The 23,158-nt window shown below is 48.8% G+C and overlaps 1 protein-coding gene across 5 annotated transcripts; it reads right to left on the bottom strand.

Moving 5' to 3' along the window:
- Positions 1-743: 743 nt before the first annotated feature.
- On the bottom strand, positions 744-16,335 carry TCHP (trichoplein keratin filament binding). Of its 5 annotated transcripts, none has more exons than XM_059894402.1 (14): positions 16,196-16,335; positions 14,685-14,878; positions 13,684-13,894; positions 13,018-13,074; positions 11,572-11,640; positions 10,714-10,887; positions 9,764-9,876; positions 9,513-9,579; positions 8,241-8,413; positions 7,312-7,393; positions 5,749-5,934; positions 5,023-5,166; positions 3,912-3,975; positions 744-1,112 (listed from the first exon to the last, which is right to left on the bottom strand). In XM_059894402.1, the coding sequence occupies exons 2-13, from the start codon at positions 14,876-14,878 to the stop codon at positions 3,943-3,945; spliced, it is 1,503 nt and encodes a 500-aa protein (XP_059750385.1). In that variant the 5' UTR covers positions 16,196-16,335; the 3' UTR covers positions 744-1,112; positions 3,912-3,942. The 5 variants fall into 5 exon arrangements, with proteins under 5 accessions (XP_059750385.1, XP_059750383.1, XP_059750384.1 ...); XM_059894400.1 differs by having other exon boundaries at positions 744-1,139; XM_059894401.1 differs by lacking the exon at positions 744-1,112 and adding an exon at positions 1,373-1,775.
- Between the last annotated feature and the right edge of the window lie 6,823 nt (positions 16,336-23,158).

The following is a 23,158-nucleotide window of genomic DNA, read 5'->3' on the forward strand; positions in this document are numbered from 1 at the left end:
GGAGGGCCAGATGGCTGTTGCTGTTGTTTCGTTTAATGATGGGAGTTTAGGAGAGATCTTTTGATTATTCTTGTTGTGCTGAGTTTGAGGCATCTTTGGGGCATATAGTGGAGATGTCAGAGCGCTAGCAGATATAGGAGTCAGGACCAGAGATACAGATCCAGGAGTTATCGATGTGTACGTGGCACTGGATGCGAGGGACCTGGCTCACATCATGTAGGAAGGGCCTGTGTGGTGCCTGGGCCTGAAAGGCTGGCAGAGGCCAAAGTAACTCTGCATAGGTGTCCAAAGAACCCCGCTTGTATCGTCAAGAATGTGTATGGTAACTGTAAGCCAGGCTGTTCAGTTTGTCTCAGGAGTGACAAGACAAGTCAGCAGCATGAATGACAGTGCCACACGGCTTGGTTAATCTCACACATGGGGAACTCTCAACACGGCAATGTTCTCTACCATAAATGGTTCTGCATAGAGATGGAGGATTGGGTGTTTAGGGGGAAATAAATGAGCAAAAGGGAAGTCTTTTAGGTCAGCTAATAACCAAAATGAGAAAAAGAGTGCCAAAGCACTACAAGGACAGTGTCACAACATAAAACAAGGCTTTCCCATCATCATCACTGTAAGGCTGAAATAGTTCTTCTAGCTATCTAGCCAGAGATCATCTTGAATGTGTGCAACAGAAGTTATGTGTCAAGATGTTTATAGAAACACTATTTTTATTTTTATTTATTTATTTACTTTTTGGCCTCGCCACATGGCATGTGGGATCTTAGTTCCCCGACCAGGGAGTGAACCCGTGCCCCCTGCATTGGAAGCACGGAGTCTTAACCACTGGACTGCCAGGGAAGTCCAAGAAACACCATTTTTAAAAAATTAATTAATTAATTAATTAATTTTTTTGGCTGTGTTGGGTCTTCGTTTCTGTGCGAGGGCTTTCTCTAGTTGCGGCGAGCGGGGGCCACTCTTCATCGCAGTGCGCTGGCCTCTCGCTATCGCGGCCTCTCTTGTTGCGGAGCACAGGCTCCAGACGCGCAGGCTCAGTAGTTGTGGCTCACGGGCCCAGTTGCTCCGCGGCATGTGGGATCTTCCCAGACCAGGGCTCGAACCTGTGTCCCCTGCATGGGCAGGCAGATTCTCAACCACTGCGCCACCAGGGGAGCCCGAAACACCATTTTTAAAAGAAAAAAATTAGAAGCCAAATGAGAATGAATAAATAATAATACCATCATTAATACCATTTATATTAGCACCCCAAAAATGAAATACTTATGTATAAAGTCAATAAAAAATTAACTTAAAAAAATCACATGCCTATATCCTTTGAGGTAGATTATTTTTTCTACCTTTTAGAACTTCTGAGTGATCATAACATTAAGTCAGAAAGTAAATAACCCTCTAAAATGAAGACATGACAATGTCAAACTCCCTAAAATAAAATTCCATGTGGCTTCACGGCTGAAGTTCGGCAAGGTCAGCAGGCACTGCTAACGTTAATGCTTTTGAAGGCATTATAATGATGCTTTATATTTTATGAAGACTGAAAACTACCTAAAAACCCAGATTGTGAAAAAATATTCATTATATTCATAAGGAAATATGGATATACTGAATATATCTGTGGCACACATGGTTCCTTCAGTCCCACGAGTTACAACTGGCTCTGTGCCCGCCAGTGACTCCTGCTTATCCATGCACTTGTTTGATTCCTGTGTCTGTTCTTGTTCAGCTTTTTAACTTCCCCAGGCCTCGCAGAGCATCCACCCTAAACAGGATATGTGCTGAGGGAGCAAAAAGAGTGAGAATCGTTTACACACAGAACATGTTAGTAATGGCTTCAACACCATCTGTTCTAAAGGAATTGAACCTTGTAGAAGAATCTGCTATAGAATGATCTATAAATCATTAATTTTACAGTAAGTAGAAAAAGGTGCTTAAAACAATAAAACCAATATATGTGTATATATATAGCTACAACACAATCAATAGATAAGAGCTAAGAAGAGTATGTGCTATGCCAGAAACAGTGGAATCTCTAAATCTGGAAACAAAGATTGAGGCCCAGTTTAGAGAGGAAACATTTAAATATATTAGGGTGTAGAACCAGTATAATGTAATTTTTAATGCTAATAAGATTCCTGCCAGGCTTCAAAAACAAAAAACTCAAAGAAATAAAAAATATTCAGTAAACCTGCAAGCCATGCAGCGTGGCCAAAAAAACAAAAAACAGATAATCTGGGGGAATTCCCTGGTGGTCCAGTGGTTAGGATTCTGCGCTTTCACTGCTGAGGGCCCGGGCTCAATCCCTGGTCGGGGAACTAAGATCCCACAAGCCGCGTGGCGTGGCGGAAAAAAAAAATTCTGTCCACATCGATTCTGTCCTGGAGCTTGGACAATGTATGACTGCTAATAATTCCCTGTAGTCTACTTAGAAGAGGCTCCAATGGAAATGAGAGACAATACCACTTTCACAAGAAAAATGAATATAACCTAGAAAACGTGACCATAGAAAATATTCAAACCTGTAAGAGATGTGGACTAAATCAGTAAAAACCTATCATTCTTTACAACCCACTTTGCAGCAATTAATAAAAGCAACAATGACAAAGCTTGGAAGCAATGCTCTCGAACCAGAACTTTATTTCACAATTAATGAACATCTGAAAGAAGGGAAGTAAATATGAGCACACATAATGAAAGTGGCGCTCAGGGGATCATAGCCAAAGAAATGTAAGACAAGAAAATGAAAAACAGGTTAAGGATGCAGTTCGCAGCTCAATTTGTTTTTACAGCACAATGGAAGTGAAAGGCAATGCAGCCCTTAGACTCGGGATTTTTTAATAAACTCTGTTTTAATAACCTGGAACCCAGCCCTGTAATTAGCTGTAATTTACTGAGATATGGAATCTTGAACACAATATAATGAAAACTGAAACCTCAGAGGAGGAACATGAAAAAAATACAAGTCATAAAAATACGATTATTGCTGCAAGGAACTTAACAGCTATTTATAAAGATAAATCTAGGACTATGTCACATTGATAGAACAGTGGGAAGACAGACTTTTGGCCGATCTGTGGTTGAGTCTGATTTTGTTTTTTCAGGTTCAGTGCCCCTTCCTCTGGGCACATAAATCCCAGAAGCCTGCATATAGCTGAGCCCTTCCCAAGACACTAGAGGTCCAAGGTGTCATGCCAAAAGGTTAGCCAACCAGGTGACCTTCTGAGGTCCCCTTTTGAGGCTCAGTTACATACACGTTGCGATCATCGCCCCCTGCCCCCAAGCAATGCTCTATGGAAATTCTACCAAAATGCTTCTTCAAGGAGGAAAGACTCATTTATCACCACCATTTTAGAAAGCATCCATGGACGACATCAGACTGTCTCAGGGTTCATAGTTCTTTTCTTCCATAAAACAAGACGTGATCATTTTGGGACAACTAAATTAATAAATCCTGAAATTAATAAACTGTACCAAGACCCACAAATTTGTTTTCAGTAGAATAGTTAAATTTAAATGGCAATTTTAAAAACTGAAAAACTTCTCTATCTCTAGCTGGAGTCCTCACTGGAGGTTGACAATTAGGGGTGAGACAACAGGAAACCATGTATCCTGTCGTGGAACACAGTGTGTAACTCCTAGCACTGATTTAGAATCTACATTATTTATCAACATATTACAAGACTGTGACAGCACTGACAACGTGTTAACTATGAAGCCCCTTTCTAGGATAAGAAAGGCAGGAAAGGGCCTCCTGCTGCATGCTGCAAATCCATCACAGCTTAAAGTCTGGCCAGACCCTCTCTCTGTTTAATTGTGGAACTGAACAGGCTCGCTTAACTATTTTACAGTGACCCGAACGCTGGAACAGAACACGTAAAACGGTCTGGCGGCGGCACGTCAGAGGCCTCACCAACCTTGCTCTCTGTGTTTACAGTACCAACAGAGTCAGTTCCAAGCAATTCTGGGATGTCCATAAGGCTGAGAAGAGAAAGAAAAGATAAGACTGATTAGGTCTGCAGTCTCTGGAGCACTGGAAATTAATCTCATTTTAAGAAAGAGCTACAAGCACAGTATAAATGGCTATTTTCATTTACAGCTGAAAAGTCTTTGACCCTAGGCCCTAAATGAGGCCCTCTTTTTTTTTTAAGTACCAGCCCTAAGTAACATTTCACGTGGCTCTTTGAGACCTTGATCTGAGACGCTCACTGATCCATGATGGAGTAAGTTTAGAAAATGCTGTTCCCTGCGCCTTGAGGTCCCCGGCCAGTTAAGACACTGACGTTCTGCAGCAGGTGTCGTACCTGCTCTGTTTCATCAGCTTCCCAGAGTTTCTGACCACAGAGGAGCCGGCCTCTCTGTTAGAGCGCCAGAGTGGCCCTGCTAAAGGAGGGACAAAGGCGACACGCCTGCTGAGCCCTCAGTCAGTTCCTGGGTGCTTTAGTCATCAGCTCCCTTGAAGCAGGGGTGACGGCCTCTGCTTCTCTGTGATCCCCCAATGCCCCGCATCGGGGGTCACTCAAGTAGTTCGTGAGGCAGGGAAAGAAGGAAGGAGAGGATCAGATGACAGGGAGGGGGCAACCGCAGGTTGCCGAGGGCAGGAGAGGAAGGGAAACAAGCCTCTGGTCACCCCGGTCAGCTGGGCTCTGCTGTGTGGACAGTTAGGACCCAGCACCACTGCGCCTTCACCTCTCACCAGCCACGCCAAAGCTCTTCTTGGATTGTTCTCTATCCCGAACAGGGTGGCCAGGCATGCAGCTTAGCAGTCAGGACCTCAGTCCTTGGGCTGCAGCGGCAGGAGCCAGAGCAAAGTCGCCACAAGGGCTGTTTGAGGCCCAATGAAGGACCGAAACAGACGCTGTGTCAAGGTTCCCTACCAGTCGAGAAAGGAAGAAACACACAAGAGGAGGAGCAAGGAAGAACCTGAGCTGCTGGGAAGCAGCCCTGCGCCCTGGGCTGTGAGCGAGCCTGGGAGAGCAGGGCCAGGCTGACAGCACAGCAGTAGCGCCGTCCCCTGCGGCTCCCTACCTTGGGCCGGTAGCCCTGCTCGGCCATCATCTTCGCCTCCTGCCGCAGCAGGGCGTCTGTGAGCTGCTCTGCCTGCCTCGCCTCTTCTTCCTCCTCCTCCTCCTGCTGGTCCGCTTCCCACGCCTGCAGCTGGCGCTCTGCAACCTGGGCACCGAGAGCAAAGTCACCCGGGACGGGCCACAGGGCAGAACCCTGCCTCTGATCCAGAGGGACAGGCTCAGGTCCCCCCGCTGGAGCATCAGCGCTCAGCACTAGTGGTGGCAGTGCCCTCGTGGGAAGGACATTCATGGTACTGAATGGTACCATGGTACTGGAGAGGCTATGTGTGTGGTAAAATGCACCTTGTAAAAAGCTCTGCACGTAGCCACGTGTTGGGAAGATCCTTTTGTGTTAACTATTAGGTACTGAATTGAATAAAAAGAGACTTGTGGCCAGTGAGCCAGGTGCTTGCAGATGCAGACAGGAAAGAGGCGAGGGACGGTAACAGCAGCCTTGTTCCCACAGGAGACGGAGGACCCGGAGCGGGGCTGGAGCTACAACCAGGAGGGTCAGGGTTCCAGCGGGAAATGAAAAGGGATGCTCCGAGCTCCCAAACATGGGCTTCCTGGACAAGGTCCAGGCCAGGCTGTGGAAATAAGTCAACGGTCCCTGAACCCTGTGCCACGATGGCGCAGGAACCTCAGCAGGGCCTGCCGCCCGCGCGCTCATCCCAGGGCTCAGCCCCACCTGGGCTTCCAGCTCCTGCTTCCTGGCCGATTTCAGTTCTTCACTCTCCTCTTTCTCACGATGAGCGGACTCTCTTGCCTCCTCAAGATCTCGAATAAGTTGCTCTCTGTGCCTCAGGGATTCCTCTTGCTCCCGTCGGTTTTGTTCAATCTTTTCCTGTATTTGTTGTCGTCTCCCTGTCAGAACCTATCCTCAGCGGAAAGGAAGAGGGAAGATTTTGGTTAGACTTTAACAGATGCCTGTTCTATCAGCCGTGGACAGTCTGCAGCTGCAGCTACACGGAGACCCAGCCTAATCCTCAGCCTCAGGCCCAAACAGACCAAACGAAGGCAAGCCCAGACTACGGGATCAGTCCAAACAGTCGGCCACGTTTCCCACACGTCCCCATCGCACACAGAGCGCACGTGGACTGTGCGTATGGAGACAGCCGAGCACCAAAGAGATCAAAGCAGGCAGGGATGGAGCTCCGTCCCCAGGGCACAGACACACAGCAACAAGGTGACTCTCACTCCCTATCAGTGAGTTCTAGAAAAAGTAAGAAACCACAAGCCACGTAGATGGCCAGAAGCAGAGGTCTGGGTCATCCCACCAACCTTGTGGATTTAAATTTACTGCTCAAAGCAGCAGAAACCTGCTGTGTTTGATTCTTGGCCAGAGCAGGATTATGTCCAGATGATGGTCAGGACTTGGGAACGAGGAACAGCAGGAAGCCACCTGCCATACCCAACAGTCATGCTCTCTGGGGGGGACATGTAAAGTGACCACAATGAGGAGGAACATTTTAAATGGGGGAAAAAAAATAAAAAGATGCTGGAGAATATCTGGTATTCACAAAAGTGAAAAAGCACCAGTTGAGACCGGATTTCCCATGGGTTCTAAAATGTAGCATGCTGGCATGCACAGAATATAATTTCCATTTTAAACCACTTTAAGATAACTTCCAATACATGGATAATAAAGACTTTTTTTCCCCCAAAAGACTTCCTTTGAATTGGGGTGTGTCTTATAATGCACTACTTATATATGATAAATAAAACAGTTATGTTCTTTAGTCTAATTCTGGTTTTGCACCCCAAGAAAAAAATCCTAAATGTGGAAAAGGCTTCTGCACCAAGATGTTCACTGCAGTAACATATAACAGCTCAAAATCAGAAAAAAAAATGGATCCACAAAAGGAAATGGAAAAACAAACTACTGTACACCCACAAGATATATTACACAGCCATCAAAATGACATTTACAAAGAAGATATAATAGTATAATAAAATGATCAAAATCAAATAGCTCAGTATAATATGTAGAAAAAACACTACCCATAGAAACAGAAGCGTAGAAGGAAATAAACAGTGGCTGTGTAGATGATGTAGATGGTGACTGTTTTTTTTCTTTTTACTTTTCTGTACTGAATTTTTTCCTAGTAAGCGTATATTACTTTTATAATGATATTGAAAGTCCACTGAAAATGCCCAGAGGGGACTCCGTTCCCAGAACATTTGGCAGGGTCAGCACGTGGTCACCAACCCCCGACACCCGCCCAGCCACCTGCGCCCGTTCCCGGATTACCTCGCTCATCAGCCGGTCTCGAGCACTCCTCTCGCGGGCCCACTCTGCCTCTCTCTTTTCCCACATTTCCTTAGCCTCCTCCCTAGGGAGACACAGAGAGGATGACAGCTGGATCCTTACCACCACCGGTGGTAGAAGAGAACCAAAGAACCAACAGGGCTCCAAGGCACCAGGTAGCACACACCTTCTGTGCGGCCGACCTCCAAATAAACTTTCAGCAGATTACAGGGAAGGACAACTTCACAGAAAGTATTACTATCGTAAGTACTTTAAGTTCCCTTTTTTAACACTCCATCTCCTTACAAAAAGCACTGGTGAAGACATGCACCCAGGACATTTAAACACTGAAGTGAATGGAACCATCGGGGCTGCAGAAGAGGAGGGGCACGCCGGTGCCTGAGCTGTCACCACGTTCCTGCGGTCACTCTAGCTCGCCCTGTGGCCTGGGGCAAGTGAGCGACTGCCTCGACTCCCCGTGACCCAAGTACTCTGTGACCCCAGCACTGGGCTGGATGTCAGGATTAAACAGGAGGAGGACCGTAAAGCACTTAGCACAGCGTCTGGCACACGGTAAGTGCTCAGTAAGTGTTACCTGTTATTCCATTACTTCCACCTACCAGATTAAGTTTTAGGATCCAGACCCATTCATATAGACCTAAGAAGCATTCAACGTCTCCATAATTTATAACAATTTCAAGTTTCTGAGATCTCAGATGAACAGATCCTTACTCTAAACCCTAACGGCTTCCACCTTAAATAACCCGAGGGAAACACCCCACAAGCCAGGTCCATTAGCAAAAATGTGCTCCTCACGAATGATGGACAGAGGAACAAGGATGGGAGTTTCATCAACAGCAGACAACCCTCACGGCGACCTGCTGACCTGCGGGAATCGAGGCACGAGTAGAGGCCAGGAAGCCACCTCTCACCTCAACAGCATCTGCAGCTCCGCCTCCCGCGCCCTCTCCAGTTGCAGCTGCTCCTCGATGACCCGCTTCATCCAGGCCACGTCGGCCTGGGCCTGCTCCCTCCGGGCCAGGTGCGCGCGCTGGTTCTCGTCCTCCTCCTCCAGCAGCGCCTGCAGGATGCGCCTGTCTGCCTCCTAGAGGAAGGACGAGGAGGCGCAGTGGGCGCGGTGCCCAGCCCTGCAGTAGCAACAGCCTCAGCTCCGCCAGCCCCTCGGCACTGAAAGCAGGCGTTCTGGGAAGACGTGGGCTGTTTCCAGAGCGGGCAGGGTGTGATCACTTAGGGATGCTTTAGACGCCAGAGGCCCAGGAGCTTTTCTCTGCCCACAGGGAGAGACCCTCTGCCACCACATGCACGTCTCTGCCCTCGGACACATCTGGTAGCACAGCTTTTTAGAACACAATTTGCCAGAGGATATAAGCTACAGAGACACAAATGCACAGAGATTTATGCACAAAGTGCTCACTGCAGCTGTTCCATAAGAGGAAAGCCGACTGGGGTGGGAGAGCAACTCGCCCGTCTGGTCTCAGTGAGGGAGCCCATCAACATACTCGCCAGGAATACCGACAGCTAGTCAAAGAGAACAAGCTCAGTCTAAGAACACTGGTCTGGAAGCCTGAGGTGTACTCTTAGGTACTGTGCTGTGCAATGCCACTTCAAGTACATTTAAAAATGAAACTGAAAACCCCCCAAACTCACCACTTCCCTGTATGTGTGTGTATGTAAATACAGTTGATTCCTGACCAACATGGGTTTGAACTGTGTGAGTCCACTTACACACAGATTTTTTTCAATAAATATACTACTTGTATTTTTATTTTACAGATTTTTAAATTAACTAAGTGTGGGGAAAGTGTTTGACGAGAGAGTACAGTACGTAGACTGAAATGAACTAGGGTTTGAGTCCTGATTCTAACCAAACTTTTAGCTTCCTGCCCTTCAGTGGGTCATTTATCAATTCCTTTGTTTTTGAGGCAGAGAGAGCAGTACGCGGGTTTTCAACTCCGTGGGGGTCAGCACCCCTAACCCCCACGTGGTTCAGGGGTCAACTGCGTATCTAGAAAGATGTACACCCAAACAGACACCTCTGGGAGGGGCAGGGATTGCGGGGGCTGCTGGTCAAGGGGGCGATCTCACTTGGTGTTCTCTTATGAGAACACACCCATTACTAAGCAACGGAAAACATGCTTTTCAAAAAAAGTGAAGGAAACGCCAGGCTGTCCCTTCAGATTTACCAGTTCCTCTTGGATCTGCTGTGTACGTCTACTGAGCTGCACGTTATACTGATGTCTCAAAAAGCGTCTAGAAATGAGAAAATATGGGTTGCCTTCAGTGTTTCCTAAAGAATTAAGCAGAGGTTAGACAGCTGCTTTCTGCAGATTGTATCCCGTTCGGTTTCAGGGTTACCAGTGCACGTCTGAGAAAGTGAGAGGCTCGCCCGCTTGGGGAAGGCAGGCGAGGGGTTGGGGGTCCTTCTCACACGCACCCCAGCTCCGCCTTCTGCCACAAGGCTGCCATCTGCTTCCTCTCTTCCTCCAGCTTCTCCAGCTCCCAGCGCTGCTTCAGCAGATACTCCTGCTCCTTCTTTAGTTTGGTGGCCTATGGGTACAAGACGGTAAACCCAGGTAAGTGCATGAGAATCAGAGCTTCCTTCATCCCTCAGCAGACACGACGCAACAAGGGTGGCCTGGCCACCTGGTGCCAGGATCCCCTCCCACCTCCGGGGCTCTGAGCCCCTTGGCCCAGCTCACTCATTCATCTTGCTGGGCCTTCCCAACCCTGCCAACAAGGATGAACCCCTGCCTCGTGCTCCCACAGGGCCCTGCACTGTCCAAGCTTACTGTAACTAAACATCTGTCTCCCTGACCTGACACAGCTCCCAGCTGTATCCCTAGCAGCCAGCCCAGTGCTCGGCACTTAGAATACGTAGTGGGCACAACGGATCTAGTTCTTGAATCATTCTGGCCTGGGGAAGGGGGGAGTGCTCCCCTCGCCTGAATGAGAAGATCCAGCCCCTCAGAGCAACTGTGCACAGTATTCTCAAAACAGCTTCCTGGACCAAAGATCCTCATGGTTTGTGCCTTGAGACCCCCAAACTGCTAGTCTCCCGCGAGAGCTGCATGCCAGATCGTCAGACTAAGTCAAGTCTACTAAGAGCACTTGAAATCCAAGTTCTCAGGAGGCTCTCAGACAGCAGGCCTCTCTACACACGTTTGAGAGGACAGGTGTTATCTCCTGATGGCTAACATTCTAGAATCTGGGCACAGAAAGAACCACAGATGGGAACACGTGTCAGAAGGAGAACCCAGCGTTGTTTCCCTTCTTAGAATCACCCCCCGGATATGATCTCTGTTTAGTGCAGCTTTTTAAACGCCCGTTTCCTAACAACAAGGAGCTGCGAGCGAGGAGGCCCTGGCGGCCGGGGCTCGCCCTCACCTCCATCTCCTTCACCTTCAGCTCCTCCATCTGCTGGCGCAGCGCGTCTGCCTGCAGTTTACCCTCCAGTTGCCTCCTCTCCTCTTCTGCTTTCATCCGTTCCAGCGCTTCCCGTCGGGCTGTTTCATATTCATTTTCATACCGTTTTTCCTTTTCCTCTTCAGCGGCTTCTTGCTGCATGGAGCCAAAGGGACCCGGGGGTGAGTATCTATAGCATGGAGCTGGCAAAGACCCAGCTCCCCACCACCGGTCAGCAGGCCTCAGGGCCCATTCCTCATTCCAACACGTCTATACCCGAGGAGGCCACGCACTTATCAGCTGTGTGGCCCAGGCAAAGGTGCATCTTCCTGGGCTCAATTCTCACTGTGGGAACCATGGGAGGGGTGCTGCCCTCAGAGACGAAGCTGGGGAGGCTCTCAGCACAGTGCCTGGTACAGAGGAGGGGCTCAAGAACACCGGGGTTCCTTCCCTTCCACAAGTCAACAAAACACTTTCCAAAATGAACCCAGAGGTGAAGCAGTGGGTCCACAGAAGTGTGGACTTTTATCCCCAGAGTTGCTGCTATAAACCAAGGTCGAGAGTTTATGACGTAAATTACATCAAAAGAGGGTGCTGCAACAGAAACAACCTTTAAGGATGCATGTTGCATCTACCATCAACCAGCCCTGGACGCCTTGTCTTATTCTGCCCCTGGGAGTGATCACATAGGATTCTTGTCTGCATAAGAGCAACAAACATTCAGTTTTAACACGTGTTAAGTAAACCAAGAAGAAGTCTATTCCTGTATTGGAGTCATTAACATTGAAAACAAGAAACAAATTCAAAGACATGGAGACAGTCTCCCAACACATACCACACCTGTTTTTTTTCCTCTTTCTGTGTTTCCCAAGAGTTTATCACATGTTTCTTGTGAAGTTCCAATTCAATCTGAGGACGAGAAGGCAGAGAGAATAAACTTCCTCACTGATTCATTGGACACATATTCACTGCCAAGTACAGTGTCATGGCCTGGAATGTGGCCAGGTGTCTTATAAGGAAGTGCATGGTGACCCCAACATATACAGTCTGATTGCAAGTCAATTAGAAAACCAAAGGACCAGTCAATTCTAAACCATGTCAAGAATTGGAACAAAGTAACAAACTTTTCTTCCACTACCCTTGGGGCTGAGCGGGAACAGGTCAGCAGACACTGAAATGGAAATCTAACCTCAAAGGCCACCCTGGTAGGTCTAAAGCCTGCCAGGCCACAGGGCAGAAGCTGGATGAGGAACAGACGCAACCTTTGGCCTGGCTCCCCGGTACCCCCTCTGCAAAAGAGCAGCTGTAAAAACAGGCACCACCTGTATCCGTAGATGCAACAAATTTGGGGTAATTAATAAGAGATTTGGGTTTAAACAATCTTTTGGATCAGAAAATGAATTGTACCACTGTCCAAAAGCTTTTGTTTGGGAAATTGTTTATAAAAGTTTTTAATTTCTTCCTCAACTCACACATGTAAACATTTGCAACTAGCTTGAATGTTCTGAATGAACATCTGAGTACATGACTTTGGAGGAGCCACTGAAATCTACAAATGGCCGGGGAGAGGAGTCCTCCCAGGTTTAGAGCTAAGCGCACAACGCCCCAGAGCAGCCAGATGCTCTATTACTTGTGACTGGCAATTTCTACATGAAGTTATGAGTACATAAATTAACACCACCAAGTGTATACACAAACTATAAACTGAAATTAATTAATTATATCCTTCATGGGATTCCCTCCCTCTAGCCCAATCTCTGCTGAATGATGTCACCCCAGCCAAGACGCCCCGCTCTCTCCTTGCCCCGAAGCCTGTGGATTTGTCCCTCTTTCTCCTACCACCCCAGTTCTGACCTTCACCATTACTTGCCTGGGCTGCGGCAGCAACCCCTCAATTGACATCACCCCTTCCTGCCCACCTTGACATTGCTGCCAAAGCTGCAGCTCCCCAAAATGCAGCTGGGACCCTGTTGCACCTCTGCTTAAAATCACGCAGGCGCTTCCCCAGCACTTCCAGGGGAAGGCCGTATGAGGCCGTCCAAGGTGGCCCCTTCTGCCTACCCAGCCTCTGCCCTTGGGGTCCCGCCTCCCTATCAGACGTCCCAACCTCACAGCCACTTGTAGCTGTTAACCGAATGAACCAGATCTTCTGTGTGGGGCTCCTTTTCAAGGTGGCTGGAGTGATCTCTGTTTCACCCCAGCACAAGATGCAAGCTTAAAAACAAGATGGGAAACTCGACTTCATCTACTTAGACACATCAACAGAAGGATTTCCTTGGTTTTCACCTCTCGAAGTTTGGGGTTGTTCTTTTTCCAGTGTTCATACAAAAGCTGTTCAGCTATCTGTCAAGAAAACACAAAGAGGGAAGCCTGATGTCACTTTTCCAATCTGTCCACATTTTGGATAACCCACAATAGAAGTCAGCCCAGGCTAAGAGCTCCTCCACTGGCACGCCGGCACCGTGCCTGCCCTTCAGACCTCCCACATGCCTCACACCCACGGCGCTGGGAGCCAGACACCTGATTGGAAGCACACAGTGCTGACAAATGACTCTTATAATGGTGACAAAAGGGGGCCAAAATCTGATGCTACAGATGGGTCCTAGATACTAAAGATCTGTTTCAAAATATACAACAGGCTTAAAAACAGAGTTTGGGGCTCACCATTGCACACGACTACTTTAGAAGATAAAATATACCAGTCCCAGCCCTTTGTGGGACCAGAGAACTAGAATAAAGAAAAAGGACTCAGATGTAATGATTAAGGGGCCAAAGAGAATAGAGATGACTCATGGAAAACACACATAAAGAACAACTCAGAGTAAGCACTTTACCCGACTGGCTCTGGAGTGAACTGCCGTCTCAACAGGTCAGAGCCCCCGAGGGGACCCCACGTGGCATCACTGACAGGCTGGGGACTCCCGCTCTGCAGCCTCCTAAAAAGCTACTTACCAGTTTCCTTTGCTCCTCTCGGGCTGACTTCAGATTCCCGTGCTGCTCCCGGATTCTTCTTTCCCTCGAGTTCATGCTCAGCCTCAGCTCCTCCAGTTCTCTGGCCAGCAGGTCCTGCTCCTCCGCCAGAAGCTGCCTGAGTCTCTGCCGTCGGGCCTCCAGACGCTTCCTCCCCTCCTCCTTCATCTTCTCCCGCTGGTAGGCGTGCATGCTGGGTAAGAAGGAGCCACCATCAACCAGATGTGCTACAGCCGCACAGGGAACACGTGGCTGGTTGTGTGGGTGACAGAGGCTGAGGCAGACAGAATGTGGTGACCCGGGAAGGTTTCTTCCAGCCAAAGTGAACAGAGGTGACAGAACCACTACGCATAATAGAATCTTGTTTTTGCAAGAAGAAAATGTATAATGGGCTTATATATGCACGTGCTAACAGTACCAGCTAATATTATTTGAGCAGTTACCATGTACCAGGTACTACATACCTGGACGGTTTTATATTAATCATCACATAAATCCTATAAAGTAGGTTCTGTTTTAGCCCCACTTCACTGATGAGGAAACTGAGCTCATTCATACAGCAAGTGACACAGTCAGGGTTTCTATCTAGGTCTGTCTGACTCCAAAACCTATGCTTTTAACTTCAGTGTTTTTACATGTATTTCTACAGAAAACGGGTGTATGTGTGTATATATATTTACACACAAACACAAATGGAGGAGAGTATGGGAGGATATGCACCAGACAGTTCACTGTGGTTCTCTCCTGGGGGTATGGGGTTACAAAGGAGACTTCCACATTCTACACACATTTCTCATCATTTTATCTTTTTCAGTGCGAATGTGTTACTTCACTGATGATCTTTTTTTCAATTTCCAGTTGGAAAGACATCACTGTGCAGGTAATCCATGCTGTCCAGCCACACTCCCCCAGGTCCTTAAGGTCACATCTCCTGACAGCAAGTGGCCCTCAACCCTAACCGATGGCGGTCACCACACAATTACCTCCTCTGGTAGGAGGCCTTGGAGCTCCATTCTGCCTGTTTGGAGCTGCAGACGTCAGACACCTTGAAGTAGCGGCTGTTCTGATCCCACTGCTGCCGAAGCTGGGCCTCCTGCTCCCGGCGTCGCTGTCGTGCAGCCTGCTGATCCGGGAGCCTCCGGCTGCACCAGGAGGAGGGCAGCGTGGGGAGTGCCATCTGAGGAGAACAGCAGTGGTAAGAAAATGAGCCTGCTGCAACCCCTCATCCCTTTAATGCGTGATCCTCACCCCTTGGCTGAACGCTGGAATCGCCTGGTAGAGCCTGGGTCCCACTCCAGACCAGTTAAAAAAGTCTTAGTGTAGGCCCCCAGGCACCAGCATTTTAAAAATGACTTGTCATCAGGGCTGCAAATCATCTACTTAAATAAGCGTGGACTGCACCGGGCTGTGAGCCAGACATCATGAAGGGCACTGCAGACAGAGACGGAGAACCAGTCCTGGCAATGCTGGACAAGCACACTGGGGACTTCTATGCTCTGCCTAAGGTAACATAGATAATAATTTAAGGAATTCGTGTGTGTGCCAAGCCCTTGACATATACGATCTTTTTCATTGTTACTATCGCCCCATTTTTTGGCAGGTGAGACAACTTAAGTTCAAAGAGGTAAAATGACTTGCTCAAGATCACAAAACCAGGAAGTGGAGGAAATTTATAAAAGAGCTGGGATCCTAATTCATGTTAGTCTGAGATGAGGGCCCGGGCTCTGTAGACTGCAAGAGGCTGCCTGTTGGGACCAACATGCCCTGGCTTCGGCAACCCGCAGAGAGTGGCCCAATCCAGGTGTCACATCTGGAAGTGTTCTGGATTAGCATGGAGGGAGATCCCTCATCTTACGGATGGAGAAACCACCACCCAGAGAGAGGAATCAATTTGCATGGGTCAAGGAGCAATCTGGGGACACAGCCTGGAGACTTGAAAGCAGAACCAGTCTCACTCCGGACACCTTTTCCCCTGGTCCAAAAGCTGCCCCATGTGCAGGGTCTACACAGTGCTTGGCTGTGACAATGCTTAAGGAGCTTCTGTTGAATAAGCAAACTCAGAGTCCTCCGATCCCGAAGGAAAACGATCTGCGTGTATGGGCCGAGTTTAGCCTGAGGCTGCCAGTTTATGATCTGTCTTCAGACTGTGGCAGGCTTGCCAAACTTTTTTCCTTGCCCTGTGAGCCGCCCGCGGATAAATCTTTGCACCAGGAGTCAGAAAACTTAAGATTCCGGTCCCGGATCTGCCACCAACAAGCTGGGCTGCTCCCTGAAAAAGTCGCATCCCTCTGTAACAAACGCGGTTAGAGGAAAGTGTCGGACCCAGAGCGCGCGCGGAGCAGAGTGAGAACGGGAAGCCGAACCCCCGGGCGCTCTGCGATCGCGTCCCGCCACGGCGGGCGCGCTTCCCGCCAGAGCGGGGCCGACTGCAGCGGGGCTCTGAGGGTTCCGGCCCCAAAGCCGGCCCCCGGCCGAGCCCAAACCCCCGACTTACGTTTCTCTGCGCCCCGGAATTTTCGAAGGCTGTCCCAGCCCGAGCTGCAGCATGCCCCAACCAAGCCCAGCCCGGCCCACGGCGACCCTCCCGGATAGAGCTACACCTACGCTGGCCGTTTCCCCGCTCGTTGCCGGGGCAACGGGTCGGCGACGGAGCGCCGCGAGGGCCAAGCCTCCTGCAGCGCGATTACTAGACGCGCAGAGAGGAAAAAGAAGGCTGTGTTTTTCTCTGGTGCCCCCGCGTGGTGGGCGGGAGCTCAATCGCAAACGTCGCTAGTCCTGGAAACAGGCAAGGAAAGAGGAAAAGAATCCATTCACTACACCAAATTCAGGATGAAGGTGAGGATGGGGGGAAATCAGAGGGATATGATAGGGGAGGTGATTATAAGCCAGTGGTTCTCAAACCTGGCTGCACATGAGAATCATCTCGGGAGCTCTTAAAAATCCAGATGTCCAAACCAAACTCCAGACAAATCCCATCAAGCTCCCTGAGGGTATCAGTGGTTGTCTAAGCCCCCCAGGTGCTTTCGACGTGCAGCCAGCTCGCAGAACCGCTGGCGTCAGTCGGGACGAGTTATTGGTAACTCTCTATTGTCTTAGGATAGTGGTGGGTTCAAGTCTGTTCATTCTCTTAGTGTGTTTTATAACTCGCATGTGTTACGTGTATTATCTTATGTATCAACTATTCCGTTAAAAAAATAAAAACATCCGCTCTTTGATTCATGCTCTTTTCATATTCCCATTCTTGTCTTCATTTACTCTCTCCTTCATTCCTTCCTCCCTTTATTCCATTCTGTTTTCCCGGATGCAGCATAATGTCCAGTTGAACAGTGTGGCCTCTGTTGCAACCTCCACCATGCTAGTCATGTGGTCTTGGACAGGTCACTTCATCACTCTGTGCCTCAGTGTCCTCGTCTGTGAAATGAGAATGTTAAAGTAATTGAAAAAGGAGGCCGTGAGACTGGGGAGGCTCTGATGCCTCCGTAGCCTATGCAAGCCAACCTAAACTGAGGCCAGAGCCAATGCACTCGAATCCGAGAAAATGAAACTTAACCAATCACCAACAGCCAGCTAGGCATTCCCAAACAAGGCAACCCCTTAAGCGATAGCCAATCAAATGATTTCCTTGCTTTCACATCTTCTTTCTAAAAACCTCTCTCCTAGATTCTGCCAGTAGAGCGCTCCTGACCACCTTTTCTTTGGTGCTGCCTGATTCAAATCAGTAAGTCTTGAAAATTTTACTGTGCTTCAGTTTAGCGTTTAAAAAGAATACCATCAGGGCTGCTTTCTAGGGTTGCCCTTGTGAGAGGAAATGAAGGTTTAAATGGAGAGGGCCCAGCAGCAGAGCACCTGGTGCATCTCAGGTGAGCACTGTCTCTCACATCCCCCTTTACTTGACACATGTTTACTCAGCATCTGCCCTGCCTCGTGCATGAGATTCCCCAGGGTTAGCCTCCGATTGGTCCCAACCCCTTTGGCCAAGGTCACGGCCACTCTTCCATGCTGTGTCCCCAGTGGAGAAGGGAAGCAGCCACCCACTCTGATCAACCCAGCCAGAGCTGCCCACACAACAAAAGAGCCCAATAAATAAATACTTGTTGATGGGCCTCCTTGAGTGTGGTAGGAACTTTAGAAACATGTGAATTGTATTGTGGGAGGCTTGCCTTCAGGTCCTGATTTTGTGCCTCTTGGGCAAGGGCCTTCCACTCCCTGGGCCTCAGTTGCCTCATCTGTATAATGGCCTCAAAGGACCAAACAAGCTCCACTACTGGGATCAAGGGCCTAGGGCTTGACTGGCCTGGTCCTGGAAGCTTGAGGCCCCAGGCCATAGCCTCTGGGCCTCTTCTTCTGGGATGGCACTTGCCCAAGGAACCACAGCTTGTAGGTGGTAGAGCCAGGACTTGAACCCAGCTCTGTCTGATTCCAGGGCCTGAACACTCTCTGAAGCACCGAGAGGGTAGGGATCATTACCTTCCCTGCTGTGGCTCCAGTGCCTGGCACAATGTAGGCACTTAATAAATATTCGTCGAGAATGAATGAGTAGATTCCCCCCAACTTGAGTCCCTTCTTTTTCTCCAAAAGAAAAAGGGAAAGATGGTATTGAAAGACAACAAAAAGAAAGACATAAAGGGACTAACATTGTTTGAATACCCACCATGTGTCAGATGCTTTTAGATGTAGTTTCTTGTTTAAGCTTCCCTCCAACATGTGAGGTTCCTGCCTGCATTTTGCAGATGAGGAAACTGAGACTCTGAGATCTCAAGCAACTCTCTTGAGGTCACACGGCAAGGACGACAAGAGCCAGGATTTACACCCAAACTCCAGAGCTTGTAAATCTCTTTTCAGTCTGCTTTTCCAGCAGCTTGTGACTTGCAGATGTAGCTCTTAGAAGAGGCCACCAGATGTGGGCCAGCTGGGCCATATAAAAAGTTCAGCATTATTAAATATTTAGTGACAGTTTGATGACTACGGCCCACAGTGGACTAGGAGGGAAAGCCTTGGCAGGCAACTATCGAGGTGGACGCTGCATGCACTGGGCCCTGGGCCAGCGCACCATTCCTTGGGGCTGTTCTTGGACTTGCCTTTGGGTGTCCTGGCATGGGAGGAGAAAACAGGATTGGGGAGGTGGCATGAAGACACGGGAGCAGCTCCCTATTAGCTGAAACGTGACAGACTCGCTTGATGCAGGGTTGCCACAAACCTTCAATTTGTAAAGAACACAGTATCTGTGAAGCGCGGTAGAGCGAGATCTGCCTGTACTAATTTGCTCACCACCAGTTGATAAACACGTAGCCATTCTCCCAGTTTCCCTGCTTGAGCTGCACACTGATTGGGGTGGGGTGTCTACTCCTCTCTGCATGTGGCTCGGGAGTAAATCCTGATTCGTCTAAGTCAGCTATGTTGGAGCCATGCCCTTGCCTGGGCTGGCGGTGGGCTTGGGGCCCAGTCCTGCCCAATGACATTTAAGGGCACGTCGCCTGGGGGTAAGGGGTGGTGGTTTTGCTGGGTCTGTGGGAGACCTGTGGTACTGCTGCGGCCCTCCTCTCCGGGAGGAAGCCCCTGACACAGCTGACCATGACCTTCGCAGGGCAGGAACAGAAGAATCTGGTCCTTGATGGTGATGTCAAATACGGAATTAACCCGCCAAGTGGGCCCCCACCCCATAGCTTGGGATTCCTTTTTTTTTCTTTTAAGATTTTTCTTTTCACTATTTTTTATGGTAAAACAGCATACAACCTGAGATCTACCCTCTTAAAAAATCTTTACGTGTACGGTACAGAGTTGTTAATGGATACAGAAAACGTGATCTATACATACAATGGGATTCCTTTTTAGAAGGTAAAATAAAGAGTCTTGTTGCTTAAATAATTTTTCAGTCAGCAGGAAGTACTCCCATACACAGACTTTTCTAGAGCAGCATTGCTCAAAGTACAATTCTTTTTGTTTTAATACATGACATTTTTGGGGGTAAAATACACATAAAAATCAACATTTTAACCATTTTTAAGTGTACAATTCAGTGGCATTAAGTATATTCATAATATTGTACAACCATCTCAAAGTGTGATTTTTTTTTCTGTTTCAACTTTTTAATGTAAAAAAATCAGGTCATGGAAATATAAATCATCATCCTCATCATTCGGCAGCACACATCACACTGTGGGTATGGATATTTCCATGTATTATTGGCAAGAGAAACCACAAGAAAACAAAATAACTATTCAAACACTCCTTTCCCCAGGCAGGTTGGCAGTCAGCTGTGGCCCACATACACAAGAGAATTCCAGAAGAATGCTGTTCCCGGCGGTACGGCAGGGGCATGGATTTAGCGTGGCTGTTCTAACTCTGATCTTTCAGCGCTCGGGCTGGTTTCCTTTCCCACGGCTGAACTTCTGAAGACAGGCCTCACCACGTGCAAATGGCACACTTTCTAGAAAACAGGTGGTGTATGAGACCCTCGCTTTTAGAATCAAAGTGTAATTCTTGGGCCATGACAACAGCTGGGGAAGGGATGTCAGAGGTTCTTCCCTAGCTCCCTCTGGGGGGTGAGGCCCCCAAACACATCTCTGTGACAAGTTCCCCCTGCTGGATCTGATGTCGCCACAGCTGGAAAACCACCTGGGCCAGTGTGGTGGAGCTCACCCCATCCAAATTCCTCCGTTTATACAGGGGGCTGAGGCCCAGAGATGGAGAGGTCATGCCCAAATGAGGTAAGTGGCAGAGCCAGTGTCTCTAGTGAGAGCAGCTGGTGGCCTCAGCATGTGGAGGTGGAAACAGAAGCTGCAAAGAAGAGAAGACTTGGCCAGCACCTGCTTAGCACTTACTGAACATCTACTGTCCTGTGTGACTCCCCCTTGTCCTCAGTGTCTCTAGGAACTATGGGTTATCGCAACTCCACTTTTCAGATGGGGAAACTGAGGCTTAGCGTGGTTGGCCTGTATGGTGTAAGTCAGATCTCACCACCCCAGAGCCCGTGCCGGTTCCATCCTGCTGGGCTGTCAGATCTGGGCACAGTCCACCGAGATGGGGCCTCAAGCCAGTCCTGTGTTTTCCATGCCTTTCCCGAACATGGGCACCCACTGGCCATGCCTGGATGGCAGAGAGCCTCCACTTCCTAAGTTCCTAAGTTCAAGGTGACTGGTGGATGGTGTCGGGGCAGCTCCCTTCTCTGCTTAACCTTGAGCCTTCCTCGGCTCCCCATGTCCTTCCACGTGAAGCCACACCGTGAACAAGCCACTGGACCTGGCACGGTCTGGGCCCTGGCCAATTCCACCAACCACACTAGCATTTTCTTTAAGTCTCACGGCCAATGTTTCTGCTGTGCTGTTCCCTCTGCCTAGAAGGCTGTTTCCCCTTCTAACTCTTCCTCATCCTTCAGGTCTTGGTGTAAATGCCCCTTCCTCTGAGAAACCCTCCCCCAGCCCCTCTGACTGGGTCAGGTCGCCTGGCCTCAGAACACACTGGATTTTTCCTCCATAGTGTTCACTGCAGTGTTAAAGAAATAATTTAAAAAATTAACATCCTGCCCACACTAGACCGTGAACTTCATGAAAGCCAGGAACCTGGCTGCCTGGTTCCTGCTGTGTGTCCCAGCCTCTGCTCTACTGCTTGGTACACAGTGGGTGCTTAATAAATACCTAGAGAGTGGGTGAATGAAACTATGGCAAGTGGGGCACTATGTCCTCATAGTCGGTGGGGGAGTGGGGACGTGGGCTAGAGGGCCACACCTCTGCTGGAGAGGTTTGCCGCAGAACCTGGACAGTGTACAGGACTGGTTCCTAAAAATTCAGTGCGACCTCTGTTGAGCAGGCACCTGGGACGTTCCCAGACTCCTCTATTGAGTTTCAGGAGCCTTTGTCCCCGAGAAAAGCTTTGCCACTCGTCCTGTCCACCGAGGTGTGCCTCCACTCCACACTCACTGGGACAGTAAAGTTACTGGGCTGGGTCCTGCAACAAAGCCAGCTGCCAGGGGGCAGTAGGAGTGAGGGACACATCCCGAGAGCCACTAGCGGAATTAGAAGGTAGAAGGGACTTTTTTTTTTATGGCCTCAGCTTAGCTTATTTATTTTATTTTTAAAAAATTTTTATTGGAGTATAGTTGATTTACAATGTTGTGTTAGTTTCAGGTGTACAGCAAAGTGAATCAGTTATACATATAGATATATCCACTCTTTTTTAGATTCTATTCCCATATAGGCCATTACAGAGTACTGAGTAGAGTTCCCTGTGCTATACAGCAGTTTCTTATAGTTATCTATTTTATATATAGCAGTGTGTATATGTCAGTCCCAATCTTCCAATTTATCCCTCCCCCCCTGCAGAGGGGGCTTTTGAAATCATCATGCTGGACCCATTCACTCAACACATGGGGAAACTGAGGCTCACAAAGGGAAGTAGAGTCTGGAAACCAGTCAACAAGAGTCAGGGTACCCTGAGAGGTGGGCCTGGGTGCTTTCACTCTACTTCCACCCAGAATTACTGAGAGCTGGGGAGGGCATTTCTAGAACCATCAGCATCCTCACCTTCAGCATCCCCATGTGACATATGCCGAGTGCCAACCTGTGTCCCAGGTGGATCCTTAAATTCTTAGGTGCCGTCTCCTTGAATATTCTCAGTACTTTGAAGGAGGGACTATTAGGATACCCATTTTACAGATGTGGAAACCGAGGCTCAGAGAGATTATGTTCTTTGCCCAAGGTCACACAGCTGGAAGTGGTAGAGCTACTAATAGCAATGGTACTTTGTTGTGACACTGTCTTCGGTCAGTGACATGGTTGGGTTTCCTTATAGCATTTTTTCCCCTGAGGCTGCCCCTATAGGTAGAAGATGAGGTGGCATTTCTCCCTTTACTCTGTGCTGTTTACATGCCCAAAATACTATGTTCATGCAGCAACTGAAAAAAAAGTTCAAATATTTAGCTGTAGTATGCGGTGCTGTTTTCCTGGGATGGCAGGGAGTGGGCCTGCTGGTGTGTGTCGCCTCTGCGTTAATTAGGGAGAAGCGGCAGACGGGCCCCGCGAAACAGCAAGGCGGGTTGGCATGGCAGCTCTTCACACCCAGGGGAGTTGGCTCAACAAAGCCAATTTGGCACATTTAATCCTGCTGAAAACCTGGCAGTTGGGGAGGTGACATCACTGGAATCAATTACCCCCACAATTGCCAGTCCTGGGTAGAAATAACTCAAGAAATCAATTCGTAATAACCACGCCATTCATCGAGGGCTGCCTGCCTGCCAAGTCACCAACTGCCTGATTTACATTAACCCGTTAAACCCCACATCAGCCCTGAGAGGCAGTTACCATTATTACTCTCCTCGTTTTACAGGTGGGATAACTGAGGCTCAGAGAGGGGAAGTGTGGTAGGCTCAGTAATGGCCCTCAAAGAGATCAGGCGCTAATCCCTGGAGGCCCTCTGTGACCTGATTTGGAAGAGGGGTCTTTGCAGATGTGATTAAGGACCT

Source organism: Balaenoptera ricei, chromosome 14 (assembly GCF_028023285.1).
Source record: "Balaenoptera ricei isolate mBalRic1 chromosome 14, mBalRic1.hap2, whole genome shotgun sequence".
Lineage (NCBI taxonomy): Eukaryota > Metazoa > Chordata > Mammalia > Artiodactyla > Balaenopteridae > Balaenoptera > Balaenoptera ricei.